This window comes from Centropristis striata, chromosome 1 (assembly GCF_030273125.1).
Source record: "Centropristis striata isolate RG_2023a ecotype Rhode Island chromosome 1, C.striata_1.0, whole genome shotgun sequence".
NCBI lineage: Eukaryota > Metazoa > Chordata > Actinopteri > Perciformes > Serranidae > Centropristis > Centropristis striata.
Window position 1 is genome coordinate 8,229,617 of NC_081517.1, and position 10,738 is coordinate 8,240,354.

The 10,738-nt window shown below is 35.4% G+C and overlaps 1 protein-coding gene across 1 annotated transcript; it reads right to left on the reverse strand.

Moving 5' to 3' along the window:
• Window positions 1-1,035: 1,035 nt before the first annotated feature.
• On the reverse strand, window positions 1,036-8,719 carry crybb1l2 (crystallin, beta B1, like 2). Its single transcript, XM_059329595.1, has 5 exons — window positions 8,537-8,719; window positions 6,918-7,036; window positions 4,694-4,826; window positions 3,475-3,617; window positions 1,036-1,207 (listed from the first exon to the last, which is right to left on the reverse strand). The coding sequence occupies exons 1-5, from the start codon at window positions 8,630-8,632 to the stop codon at window positions 1,036-1,038; spliced, it is 663 nt and encodes a 220-aa protein (XP_059185578.1). The 5' UTR covers window positions 8,633-8,719.
• Window positions 8,720-10,738: the final 2,019 nt, after the last annotated feature.

The following is a 10,738-nucleotide window of genomic DNA, read 5'->3' on the forward strand; positions in this document are numbered from 1 at the left end:
ATCTTTTTGTGTCTTTTTTTGGTTATTTTGTGTCTTTTTGTGTCTTCTTTTGGTCATTTTGTGTCTTTTTTGGTCATTTGAGTCTTTTCTGTGTTTTTTGGTAATTTTTCTCTGTTGTGTCTTTTTTTGGTTATCTTGTGTCTTTTTTCATCATTTGTATCTTTTTGTGTCTTTTTTGGTTATTTTGTGTCTTTTTGTGTCTTCTTTTGGTCATTTTGTGTCTTTTTTTAAGTCATTTTTCTGTCTTTTTTTGGTCTGCTTTGTTTTTACGTCTGGATGTGATGGAGAAGCCATGCTTTGGCGCTTTTGGAGACTCCAGATGGTTAAAGTTGTATTTCTGTTCACCTGATGAATGTACACCCCCCGACATCTGCCGGAAATATCACAACCATGCTTCTGGGACATACATATCACAGCCGTATCTGTCAAATAAGAAGTCATTTCAAGTGGAGCAGGATGTGAGATGCTTTATTAATTGGGGTTAAGGGGTTTATGTGCCTGCAGGATCTGAACAGAGAGAAATAACCACCACTTCTTCTTTTGTTGTTTTGGCTTCCTTCCATCTCAGATCCCCCACCACACAAACACAAACAAATCCAAAAACTGGTGCCCCCCCCACCCCCCCTCACCCTCAGTGAGGCTCTAATGTGAAGTGTGTGAGGGGGAGAGAGGGAGGGAGAGAAGGAGAAGTGGGGAGAAAGGAGCTGACAAACGGAGATGGAGAACAAAAATGGAGAGAGCCTTTATGATCCGATCCAGTCTCTACGGCCCGTGTAATTATCTTCTTCACTTTGAATAACTTTTCATTGCTCACCAGATTACAATGTTCCAACAACTAAAAATAACAGCCTAGTGTATTCCCTCCATCCTGTATTCAGACCGGTAGGGGATTTAGGAACAGAGGAGAAAATATTACACCCTCTCCCTCCTTCTCTCCTTCCTCGCCCTCCCTCCACTGCCTCCTCCTCCATCCCTGGGCCCACCCTCGGCCTCAGTTTCTCCTCCGATCCCTCTCTTCCTCGCCCTCGCTGGGTTTCACTTGGAGGACATGGTGTAGCAGCCGTGAGGGTGCCACTGCATGTCACGGATGCGCCTGATGGACTGCATCTGGGGGCAGCGAGCTCCGAACTCATTGAAATGCTTGTAGTCGCCCTTCTCCAGCAGGAACTGGCTGCCACGGTAGCCGGGGAACTGGTAACCCACCCAGCTGGGGAGAGACAGAGGAAGAGAAGAGAATATCAATTTGTGTGAAGCTGTGTGTGGAATCTGAAATTTCTTTTAACCCTCTGGAGTCACCAATCACGCCAACATTATCAAATGTTGTTTCAAGTGTGTTTCCCTGCCATCAACTTCCCTCTAAAACACTGGCTTAAAACTCCATGAGGCCAGTTTTTGTTTGATGATGATAGGCCAAGGCCACGTTTATACATAGCAGGGTATTTAGAGAAACAAATATTTCCCCCCATCCATTTTCAAAACAGTTGTCATTTACATCAACCCGCATAAATACATCGTTGAGCACCATTATAACTATGCCAAACCTATTAGTGTCCCTACAGTGTAGTAAGAAGGATAAAGCCATGCAAGCCAATCAGAATCCTCAGAATCAACAACAACAACATCTCATGCCATTCCTCCGGGAGGACGACTTCTTTCTCGAAGTTTGTCCACCAGACCGCAGTTTGCCCAGGTTGGATCCAAAATTGGCGGGGGTGACGTTGGCAGGCAATGTCCATACGTCAAAATTTCCCACTTTGCCCGGAGTTTTTGGAAATAATCGTTTTCTGTGATAAAAATGGGGGTTTTGTGTAAATGAGAGCCCAAACCGCATGGAAATATCTGCGTTTTCCCTTCGTGTAAACGGGGCCCAAGTAAAACCGGAGATAAGGTCAAATATATTTAATATAAAAATATAGAACTAGATGTTATTCTCATTTTATGTCTTATATGCAACTTGTGTTTTGTGCAACATTCTGTTGTGTTTCTTTGGGTTTGAAATGTTGATCCAGTAAGTCAAAGTGAAAAAATAATTATCCGATCATAAAGGTGAGGGTGTGCTGATAAAAATAAGATACCGACATACCGTGGTGAACATTTACGTAAGTGTTATATACAGGCAGAATGAAAAGGATTTAAAAACAGCCAAAATAGCCCCAGACTCCAGAAGAAAGTGGTGCAAAATTGATCTGAGATAATTAGCAGAAAATTAGTTTATCTTAAAAACACAAGGTTGAAATATTAAGTAACAGATGATTAAAATGTGAGAGAAAGATAGCAGTGGCACAGATGTAGAGGGAGAGTAAACAGCAAACAGATTAAGACATCGATCTGTTTGTCATGCTGTCAGATGCTGCACCACAGATGTTTCAGACAGCGGGGAGTGCGGCGAATGAAGTAATCACAGCATTTAAGAAACAGTGTCTGCTGTCGCCACACCTCCGAGAACACCGACAGAGTCAGACACACTGAGCTGCTGACGTTCATGACACCCTCGGCAAGCTGCTGATGAAAAACCTCTATTCCTGAACTCGCTTCCACAGCTCTCACATCGCTGGTAAATATGCTGCTGTCTCTGCTAGTCTGAGAATGACGACAAACTGTGACCGAGACTGTCTGACATATTCGGCTCTACATGGAGATGTGGGGTTTTTTTGTGAAGCTGTTACAAAAGCAGGGTGTAAATGTTTGTTGTTGACACTGTTGAATAATGTATTATTTGACAGTTAGAGGCTAGAAATAGAAAAAGGATTTGATCAGACGGAGTTACAGCTCCATGGAAAAATATGTAAAATTACCCAATAAATATGTAAAATTAACCAATAAATATGTAAAATTAACTAAACAAAATGTAAAATTAACAAAAAAAATATGTAAAATTACACAATAAATATGTAAAATTACCCCAAAAATATGTAAAATTAACCAAAAAAATATGTAAAATTAACCAAAAAAATATGTAAAATTACCTCCAAAAATATGTTAAATTACCCAATAAATATGTAAAATTAACTGAAAAAATATGTAAAATTTACTGAAAAAAATATGTAAAATTACCCCAAAAATATGTCAAATTAATCGAAAAAATTTTTTAAAATTACCCCAAATAATGTGTAAAATGAACCCAGAAATAAGTAAAATTACCCCAAAATATAAATATGTAAAATCATCAAAACCAGCAGTGGACGGCTCCTCTCTCTCCGTGGCAGGACGGATTATTCTCTGCAATAAATACGCTAATAGCTGGTTAGCTTAGCTTAGCATAAAGACTGGAGTAAGACAGTAGACATTATTTTAAATTAAACCGAATCGCAGCATATTAAATAAATGTTAACTAAATGTATTTTGGCTCAGTTTAGTGGTATCAATTGTACAATCTAAGTCTTAGGAAGATTACCCATAAAAAAGTTACTTCCAACAATTATTGTGACTTGTCGTCAAGTGTAACAACTCGTGAAATATCGCCACTCTACTCACGTTCCACAGCTGACCATGATGCTGCCCACGCGGTCGGTGAAACCGTAAGAGAACAGACTGGGGACGTCATCGTCCATGATCTCCATCTTACGACCCTTGAACTCTCCGACCTCGTACAGGCAGATCTTGTGCTTCTCAGGGTCCTACGAGGTGGTGGTGAAGGAGAAAGAGGAGGAAACAAACAAGGATAAATAGAAGATGACTTACACCAAAAGATGTTCCCAGTCCCAGAATAAAAACAGAAAATCTTTAGTAAATCTAGGAGTTTTACAGGAGTCATCTCCATCGTTAAGTTTAAGGTAGTAATCTGCTCTGTTTCATCAGTCTTTTCCTAGTCTTGGGTTTGTCGCAGTGACGTAACACAACATGGTTTTATTCATAATGATTTTGGTTATTATCAAGAATGTTTCCATGACTGTAGATGTAGAAATTACCAAAAAATGACACAAAATTATCAAAATGGAGACAAATTGACCAAAAATAGATGTTAAAATGATCAAAAAGGACACAACATGACCAAAATAGACACAAAATTACCAAAAATAGATGTAAAAATGACTAAAACGACACAAAACGACCAAAAATAGAAGTTAAAATTATCGAAAAAGTCACAAAATTACCAAAAATATATGTTAAAATGATTTTTTAAAAAGACACAAAATGACCAAAATAGATGTGAAAATGACTAAAAAAAGACACAAATTGACCAAAAATAGATGTTAAAATGATCAGAAAAGACACAAATTGACCAAAAATAGATGTAAAAATGGTTAAACAAGAATCTGCATTGTTTCATATCAGTCTTTTCCTAGTCTTGGGTTTATCGCAGTGACATAACACAACATGGTTTTATTCATAATGATTTTGGCTATTATCAAGAATGTTTCCATGACTGTAGATGTAAAAATGACCAAAAAGCACACAAAGTTATCAAAATAGACACAAAATAACCAAAAACAGATGTTAAAATGACTAAAAAAGACACAAAATGACCAGAAATAGATGTTAAAATTATTGAAAAAACACAACATGTTATTATATATTTATTCTATATTCAGTATTTTTTTCTTGCCATTCAATTATTTATTCTTTTGCACTATGGGAGTTGCACTCTAATTTCTTTGTGCTATGTACAATGACAATAAAGGCATTTCTATTCTATTCTATTCTATTCTATTCTACTTGTTCCCTATGAGGACAGACAGACAGCAGGTTTTACCATGCGGACGGGCCTGAAGGACAGCAGGTAGTCGTTCTTCTGGCAGTTGCTCCAAGAGTCCCAGCGGGGGTACTCGCCCTTCTCCAGGATGAACATCTCTCCACAGAAGTTCATCTGCTCAAAGCCCACGAAGCTGAGGAGGCAATGAAGGAAGGAAAGGTCACGAGGGCAAGAGGGGAGGCAGATAATACCTTCTGAGGATGATGGACAAGCAGTTCATAGCCTTATGAAAGAGCACCATGGTGATTTTACACCCAAATATCTATTTATTCATCTCAAAACTTTATGAGCTTTCTGAAGTTTGAAAATATAATATATATATATATATATATATATATATATATATATATATATATTATATTATATATAATATAATATAACCACTTAATGTGATTTCTTTTTTTCAGTGCAAGAACAGCAGACCAACATTAATTGCGAGAAGTCATTTTGTGCATTTTTACACTGCACTTTTAAGGCTTCATGCTCAAATGCATGTAGTTGTCTGTGGCCCCCGGGCCTCCAGTTGCCCATCCCTGATGTACTCGATTATTTGTTCGAAAAATAACAAAATGACAAAAACGAGAATTGTAAAAACATTTTGTTAACTGAAATAAAAATAAAAACAAGAGGTTTTTCTTAAAATTATAACTAACTGAAACTGTATTTTGTGGTTACAAAACTAACTAAAACCAACTAAAATTATAGTGAAAATGTCCTTCTTTTTCATCTTTGTCAACTTTTTTCAGACATAATCCAGTGTTTCTATTTATCCACTGCTGAGTGTGTGTATTCCTGCTTTGTGAGCTTCTGGGAGATGTTACCCTGAAATTACCCTAATGACACCATATTGGCTGTAAAGAGAAACTTCTCATCTTTCAGAAAACATTGGAATTTTTCCTCTTGTGTAAACCGTTTAGTTATTATGTTAACCCTCTGAAATATTTGGCTATTACGTCTTTTAAAAATCAGTAAAAAAATTGTCACCATACCATGTTGGTATCAGTTTTTTCAGCGTTACCTCACCTATATGTCCTGATAATTAATTTTTAACTTTGACTAACTTGATAAAAACCCAAAAGAAACAAAAGAAAACATAAAATCTGATCTTGAAAAAAAATATGTAACACTTCTAAATCTAAAGGTTTTTTTTTATCTTGGTAAGAAACAAATAATTTGCAGTGTTTTATACCATCCAGAGCTCATCTCCTTAATTGGTATTTTATTCTCATTGGTCCACATTGATACATTTGATCCATAATTGATTGATTAATATGTTGAGGTGGAAAACTTCAGCACTGCTGTTTGTTGCTTCGTCCTGTTATTAATTCCTGTCCTGATATTAGTTCATGTCCTGTTATTAGTTCATGTCCTGGTATTAGTTCATGTCCTGGTATTAGTTCATGTCCTGGTATTAGTTCATGTCCTGATATTAGTTCATGTCCTGGTATTAGTTCATGTCCTGATATTAGTTCCTGTCCTGCTATTAGTTCATGTCTTGGTATTAGTTCCTGTCCTGATATTAGTTCATGTCCTGATATTAGTTCATGTCCTGATATTAGTTCCTGTCCTGCTATTAGTTCATGTCTTGGTATTAGTTCCTGTCCTGGTATTAGTTCCTGTCCTGATATTAGTTCATGTCCTGATATTAGTTCATGTCCTGATATTAGTTCCTGTCCTGATATTAGTTCCTGTCCTGATATTAGTTCATGTCCTGGTATTAGTTCATGTCCTGATATTAGTTCATGTCCTGATATTCCTGATATTAGTTCATGTCCTGTTATTAGTTCATGTCCTGATATTAGTTCATGTCCTGATATTCCTGATATTAGTTCATGTCCTGTTATTAGTTCATGTGCTGATATTAGTTCATGTCCTGATATTAGTTCATGTCCTGTTATTAGTTCCTGTCCTGATATTAGTTCATGTCCTGATATTAGTTCATGTCCTGATATTAGTTCATGTCCTGTTATTAGTTCCTGTCCTGATATTAGCTCCTGTCCTGATATTAGTTCCTGTAGTGAAGTTCATTGTGCTGCTGCTCTCTCTGCTGATCTCTCAGGATAAAAGCATCAGCTTCCTGCTTCACATGTGAAGTGTCACATAATGGAGAGGTATAATTTGTAAACCATCTCCTGAGCTCAGAGGAGTGTGGGTGTCGGTACAGTGGTGTGATTACTGACAGGTGGGTGTTTATGTCTGTTAACGTGCAGCTCCAGGTACTTACGGTCCACAGTCGACGCGCAGGGAGCGAACCCGATCCATCCCCATGTCACACACATTCATACACTCTCCGTTGATCTCGATGCAGCGGCCCTGGAAGTTCTCCTGGTCGTACACACACATCTGGTGGTTGGAGGGAAGTAAAGAGAGTTAGAGGTGGTTTCAAAGTCAATGCAACACACGAGGAGAGCAGAAATAAGATAGAAAGACTGTGTTTCTAAAATAGGAACCTGGTCTCACAGGAATCCGTGAAATAGCCACAGATTCGCTTAACTCAAAATCCGTGGAATAGCCACGGAATCACTCAAATTTGCGTGAAACGGACACGGATTTCGCTACAATGCAAGTTAATGAGAGTCATATCCCGTGGCTACTCCATGGATATTTTTTCCTATTGGTTTGTTCCAAGTCACGTGACTTTCAAGGTCCCGGCGGTCAGAACAAAAAACATGGCGGACAGTTCTCTCATTTCTAGTGAAATATTTTGACTTAGTTTCTGCATAAAAATGGATTTTGATCACATTTCTAGCGAGAAATATATGTTTTATTTTCTAAATATTCACTCAGTGAATGTACATAATCACTTTGTATGTTGGAATAGCCACGGGATATGACTGTCATTAACTTGCATTGTAGCAAAATCTGTGTCAGTTTCACGGAAATTTGAGTGATTCCGTGGCTATTCCACGGATTTTGAGTTAAGCAAATCTGTGGCTATTTCACGGATTCCTGTGAGACCAGGTTGTAAAATATACAAAGATTGAGAGGAGAATGAGGTGAATGTGTTGCTCTTCTATCTAGCAATGTTATCTTAACTATATTGTTTTGAGTATAATTTACCTACTGACCATAGCTTTATGTGCTCACTGCAAAAAATGTGAAATAATAAATTAACTCTTAAAACAAGATACATTATCTAACACTTCTAAATCAAAAGTTGTTGTTTTTTCCTCCAGATTTAGTGTTTTTATCTGGTTTTTAGAAACACCTTTTTTGCAGTGTTCATTAAATTATTAGTATTATTATTATTATGTGCTTATTTTATATATCTTATTGTTTAAAGACTTGTTTTTAGGATTGGCATCATGAGCTTTTTTATGCTTTTGAAGCTATTCAACCGTTGAATATGATGAGTTTTTACCTAAAATATTGGTTCCAGTTGAGAGTTTTAGTTGCATGTACACTGCAAAAACCAACTGACAAAAAAATAAGAAATAAATCACTAGAATTAAGCAAATGCATGCTCGAAACAAGTCAAATTATCTGCCAGTGCAGTAAGTACATTTTTATTTGTAAGAATTCTTTAAAAAAAGTTCTAATATATCTATATATCTAAAAAATATCTAGGCACTGGAAAAAAAAATGTATGTATTTGCTTAATTCTAGTTATTTATTTCTTTTTTTTTTCAGTGCAGGAGCCTCCCCTGGTATATTTTTCTATGTGTTGTAGTTGTGGGCCGCCCCCTCACTGAGCTGCAGCAGCTCGTGATGAAGGTAAACTGTTAATGTGAAGCCAGCTGCTTCACACGCTGTGCAGAAGGCCGTATGGTCTATATGTGATGTTTGATCAGCAGCTATACATGTGGGGCGTGTGTGTGTGTGTGTGTGTGTGTGTGTGTGTACCTTGTAAGACATCATGCCCATCTCAGACATCTTGTTCTGAGCTGCCTTCCCGTCAGTCTGGGAAGCAGACTTGGATTTCTCTCCTCCGGCAGACATGATGACTGAGAAGAGAAGAAAAAAAATTATTTAAATCAGTTTTGAATTTTATTGTCACATTTATGGACTGTTTAAAAATAATAATAAGGGCGGGAAGGAGGGGTTAAACCAGGGGTCTCAAACTCAAATTACCTGGAGGCAGTATCAAAATGACCAAAAACAGACACAAAATGACCAAAAAAAGACACAGAATCACTTAAAAAAATGACCCAAAATTATTTTTAAAAAAGACGCTAAATTATTTAAAAAAAACACAAAATTATTTTGAAAAAGATAAAAAATTACCAAAAAAGACACAAAATTACCAAAAAAAGTAATTAAAGGGACCTTTAAAGGTGCCACAAAATATCGTCATGAGGGCCGCAATCGGCCAGCGAGCCGCAAGTTTGAGACCCATGGTATAGACAGTTTGTTTCAATTATTTATTATAATATTTTCTTGTGCCTCTTTAAATGCAAAGTCATCAGAAATAATATTAAATAATACTTTATTCAGAAATTTAGATTAAATTTGGTTTAGCTCACCCCTATAGTCTCTTGAAGAGGTTAGTTTAATGTCTACACTGTAAATAATTTACTGTGATTTTAACAGTAACTTATTGGCAGCAATTAACAAGTAACTTACTGTAATTATTATTTACAGTAGAACTACTGTATTTTTATTTACAGTACTTTTTTATACTGTAAAAAGAAATTTAAACACTGATTTTTTAGTTGTGTTTACAGTACTGATTAGTTTACTGTAAGAATAAAAAACAGTTAAACATTGTGATGTTTAATGGAACTGTTTATGGCAATACAGCACAGTAAACAATGTTGTTAATTTGATAATCATTTCATCATTACTTTTTATAGAAATAATTAGTAATTTCAAGTGATTACTCTATACACTAAACAAAATAATATTAATATATTAACTGTTTTACAATTGATTTCCATACTGTGTTCTGTATGAAAAACTGTAAGTTAATTATTTAAACAGCATTTGTATAGGACTGATTCTGATCAAAATTATGATAAAAATGGAAAAATACAGTAGTTTACTTTACTTTTCACAGTACTACACTGTTTACTGTGTTTTTTCTACAGTAATGTTTTGACGGCTGTAATTTTGTCACAAGGACCGACTTTTATTGTAAATTATACAGCACTATACTGTAAAAATCAAACACAGTGAGGAACTGTGGATAATACAGTAAATAACTGTAGATTTCACAGCGATTATTTACAATGTAGGAATAAATACAAACCTCCACACCCCAAAACCTAATTATTTTCATACATGTCATCCCTAACAAAGCCAAATTAAAATCAAACTTCACCACACAAGTTATTATCTCGCCCATTTTAGAATAAAATTTGAAACCCTTTCCGACAAAAAAAACCATCAAAAAAGCCCAAATGAATTCTTCAGTAAAACACGTGCATATAACATACATATAAACACATTTATGTATTAAACTTTTAAGTTTTGAGCCAGAATTTTAAAAAAAACTTTTTAAAAAATAGAACATTAATGCAGTTTAAATGCTGTGTTTGGCAAATTAAACACATTTTTAAAGTTATATTAAAGGTTCCAGCAGTCAAGATTTAAACATTATTTTAGCATAATTTATACTCAGAATAAACTGTAATGTTTATTCTCAGTATAAGAGATTTATTGACAGCTAATGAATGAAATACATTTTTGGAAAAAAAACAAAAAAACGGAACATTAATGCATTTAAATGCTATGTTTGCCAAATTAAACACATTTTTAAAGTTATATTTAAGGTTCCAGCAGTCAAGATTTAAACAATATTTTAGTATAATTTATACTCAGAATAAACTCTAATGCATTTAAATGCTGTTTTTGCCAAATTAAACACATTTTAAAGTTATATTTAAGGTTCTACCACTCAAGATTTAAACATTATTTTTGCAGAATTTATACTCAGAATAAACTCTGAGTATAAGAGATTTATTGATTTGTCCAAAAAATAAATTCACATTTCACCAACAATGTTTGACTATCATATCTTGAGCTCAAACTACAGCAGACTTTTCTTGTTTTTAGGTATTATACCAGGTTATTTTTGCTCTCTATCTGTTCTTTGCTCGTTCTGTA

Bases quoted from the DNA above. Each gene is read 5' to 3' on its own strand.
- crybb1l2 (XM_059329595.1), bottom strand. From the start codon at position 8,632: ATGTCTGCCGGAGGAGAGAAATCCAAGTCTGCTTCCCAGACTGACGGG. The intron at 4,827-6,917 runs GTAAGTACCTGG...TTGCCTCCTCAG, and splicing joins CTGCGCGTCGACTGTGGACC to CTTCGTGGGCTTTGAGCAGA. The intron at 1,208-3,474 runs GTGAGTAGAGTG...GTCTCTCCCCAG, and splicing joins ATCATGGTCAGCTGTGGAAC to CTGGGTGGGTTACCAGTTCC.